The 3,417-nt window shown below is 33.9% G+C and overlaps 1 protein-coding gene across 1 annotated transcript; it reads right to left on the reverse strand.

Annotated features, from left to right (window-relative positions):
• Nucleotides 1–443: 443 nt before the first annotated feature.
• LOC149530736 (putative auxin efflux carrier component 1d) lies at nucleotides 444–2,698 on the reverse strand. The gene is made up of 4 exons (XM_089808234.1): nucleotides 2,659–2,698; nucleotides 1,866–2,172; nucleotides 796–884; nucleotides 444–601 (listed from the first exon to the last, which is right to left on the reverse strand). Exons 1-4 carry the CDS (start codon nucleotides 2,696–2,698, stop codon nucleotides 444–446), a joined length of 594 nt encoding a protein of 197 aa, XP_089664360.1.
• Nucleotides 2,699–3,417: the final 719 nt, after the last annotated feature.

Raw genomic sequence — 3,417 nt, forward strand, 5'->3', positions numbered from 1 at the left:
ATAATGAAACTAATATAGTTGTAATATGGTGGTATTTAAAACAAAAGAGCTTTACAAACATCAAAAAAGAAAAAATCACATGCATATATTGAGTACCAGAAATCAAGAGATCCTAGAGATCTCTAGATGGTTGATGAATAAGACTACTATATAAGAACATCTCTGCTATTGCTGCTTAAATTCTAAGATAGAAAACTTAACAATCAGGCATCTATGATTATTGAGAAAAATAACAGCAAATATATTTAGAGAGAAAAAAAAGGTTCCTAATTTAAGCTAGTTTTGGAAATAAGTACCACTCAAAGGTTTGTAGCATTATTGGATGCCTAAGTCACAAGGTTTGAAATTCATATAATTCAAATGAAGTTTGGAAAGGATAAAAATTTGCTGAAATTTGAACTTCATGGATGAAATTCGACATATCCTATGACTTAGCTAAATACCTAGACAATAGGAACATGCAACAATACTCCCCTTAGACCAACAACAATAGAAGCTGTAACCATTACAGCTAGCCCAGTAAGAAACCTGATTGTCATTGCAAATGCTGCAATTGAATTCCCACATGCTATGATTCTGGGTTGGAATGCCATGAATAGTCTTGTGACCGAAATAGGAAATTTGAAGCATAATATTAGTGAATCCATTAACAATAACTTAAAAGTTATTTCTATGTGACAAACTCACTAAAATCTTAATCTAGTCTTAGATGTTTACAAGGCTTAGCTAAGCTGTGCTCCAGGATGTGCATAATAACTCCTCAAAAAGAGAGATAGAGAAGGATTCAAAATATATCCAAACTGAACATGGCCATAACAAGACCATCATCAGACAATATTCTTATTGACTGCTCTAGGGTGGCAGGTATTTCAACTTTCCATTTGCAAAAATGATTATAAAAACATGAAAATATATCAAAGATGTTTGATATTGATACAAAACAACATAGATTCATTTATTCATACACCTGTATGTCATAAAAATCCTTGCGCACTTCGAAAAATTGTATTCCCTTTCACTTACTCAAAAGCAATTCACATAAAGATGACATTCGATTAACATGGATCCTAATATTCACAAGTATAAGGTCATGTGCTCCATCATAGCAGCCTATAGATTTAATTCTATTAACTGAGAGAATTCATTGTTTTGTGTACAATCCTCAAAAGTAATATTTTCCCTCATCCACTTAATCCTATACAAAAGGCGATATGGTAGTAGGGGAAGAGACCCAGTAATCGTTATGGGTCTAATTATTGTGAGGGTTTTCTGATAGATACTCTACAATTATTGCTTTTAAAATGTCTAAAAAAATGATAATACGTGTAGTAATAGTCAATCACATATGTACTAATAGTTTATCATCTTTTAACTTTCTTGGTTACCGATTCATCCATTTGTGACACAAGTACTATTTTTAAGTGAGCAACTATTGAGAGGTGAACATAATGGGTTTCATGTGAGTGATGGCACTTTTTGACCACTTTGCATTCTACGGCCTCTACAAAGAGATCCATAAATACCCAATTGCTAAAACCTTAGCTTTAAGCTCTTCAGTCACCTAAGGAGGTCTACTGAAAAAGTTGGCATAATTTGACTTACAACTTAGGAGATCTAGATGTACAAAGTTAGCTTGGGTGGCTACTGGGTCTCTTCCCCTATAGATAGAACTATATAACATAAACCATAAACAATGGTAACCTTAGTAACAACAAGAAATTGTTACAAAAATTGTACAAAGAAATAGGTTATGGCTACAATAATTATTAATCAATAGTGGGAAACAAAGAACTCTGATATATTCATGACTCACTTCAGAACAATTTGATACAACACAGTAGTAGTAGAAGTAGGAAACAAACCTTAAGGCGATGAGAGACCAAGTGAGGCCTATAAGACTAGAATAAGTATTAGGATTGTGAGTGAGCTTTCTCCACACCATGATAAGAATAAGCCTAGTCATGATGCTCATAGGTGGCATATTTGTGAATTTGGATTCGTCATGGCATTTGGGATTAAGCTCAGCTGTTGAATTGGAACCAAACTTGGAGATGCTTGCAAGGGGAGGAGGAGCTTCCTTGTGATTGATTTCCTCTTGAGCCATTCCTTTGTGCTCAAAACTAAAATGTTCGGGTATATATTCTTCATAAATTTGGTGGGCCTTGTGCAAACCTACATAACCAAATCACCTATTAAGATCAAGCTGAAGATGTTTCACTCAAATCTATCAACCTTACAACAACAAAAAACTGCAGAATGGTTAAGTTTCTACTCACAAGCTTATAAGTTTACTAAACTTCATAGATTAGTTTCAGAATTGGGAATCAAATTTTAGTCTATAACATATCCTGATAATGAAAATATAACTTCTATAAATGTCTCCCCAATTTAGATAAAAAGTTGCGACTACATCATTTGGTGATACTCAAGTGCTAGCAATAACTGTATTACAAAATATGCAGGCGCAACTTCAAAGCAAGGCTACCCTCAACACTCTCAAACCAAATCTTTCTTAGATAGTAATTTAAAAATAAATTTGGACTTTTTTTTTGGATCTAAATTTGAAAGACATCAAACCTAGGCTTAGCAAGCTTGTTTTTGAGTGGCCCACTCTTGGTACCCCAAACAATGAAGCTTCTGAGGCACTAGATCTCTAACCAAGTACTGCATTCATCTTAGTTTTGATGTCCTGTGCCATTGTATATCCTCTAATACATCAGCATCCTTGCAAAAGGGCCTAATTATATAATTATATATAAAAGTTAACAGGATTGAACAAGAAAAGAATTTACACACCCGTGGGGCTTCTAGCAGCTACTGATTATGCACTTGGACCTGCTGGAGAGCAGCAGACATATTACCTCCAGTACTATGTAAAACTTGCCTATACATGCAACATGAAAAATAACAAGTAACTAAGGCCATATATACACGGTGAGAAATACAATTTGGAAAGAAAACTCTAATCCAAATGTATAATCATCAAGCAAAAGTTTCAGCTCAAATGAAAAACCATTATACTAGAACCAAATACTAAAATTCAATTCACACTTTCCAATTGTAAATACATGAATTAGTGTAAGTTTGACATAGGAGTTTGTACTGATAATTTATATACCCTGAAGGCTGCCTAGGTGTGTTTGCTGCCTTTAGCAATATTTTCTGGTTTGCATACAATAACTGACCAACATTATCTCCAAATCTTTGTGAAATCAATGTACCAGCAACCATACAACTGTTTGTTAATGATGATTTACAAAATGAAGTCACACATTTTATGTGTTTAAATTAGTACCATTGTTCATACTACGCACTAGTTTGATAAGTATTCAAATGGGTGCATGAACTAATCAAACACATTAAGCGATCCATCATCCATGGAATTTCTCAGATGAGGTAGCTTTAATCATTCCTCGT

The sequence above is a fragment of the Cupressus sempervirens genome, chromosome 11, assembly GCF_028749045.1.
Source record: "Cupressus sempervirens isolate cs-2001-9-10 chromosome 11, ASM2874904v1, whole genome shotgun sequence".
NCBI lineage: Eukaryota > Viridiplantae > Streptophyta > Pinopsida > Cupressales > Cupressaceae > Cupressus > Cupressus sempervirens.

Coding starts and splice junctions, on each gene's coding strand:
- LOC149530736 (XM_089808234.1), bottom strand. CDS start 2,698: ATGGCACAGGACATCAAAACTAAGATGAATGCAGTACTTG. Junction 2,173..2,658: donor TAAGATGAATGCAGTACTTG/GTTAGAGATCTA, acceptor TTGGTTATGTAG/GTTTGCACAAGGCCCACCAA. Junction 885..1,865: donor ACTTGGTCTCTCATCGCCTT/AAGGTTTGTTTC, acceptor TAATCATTTTTG/CAAATGGAAAGTTGAAATAC.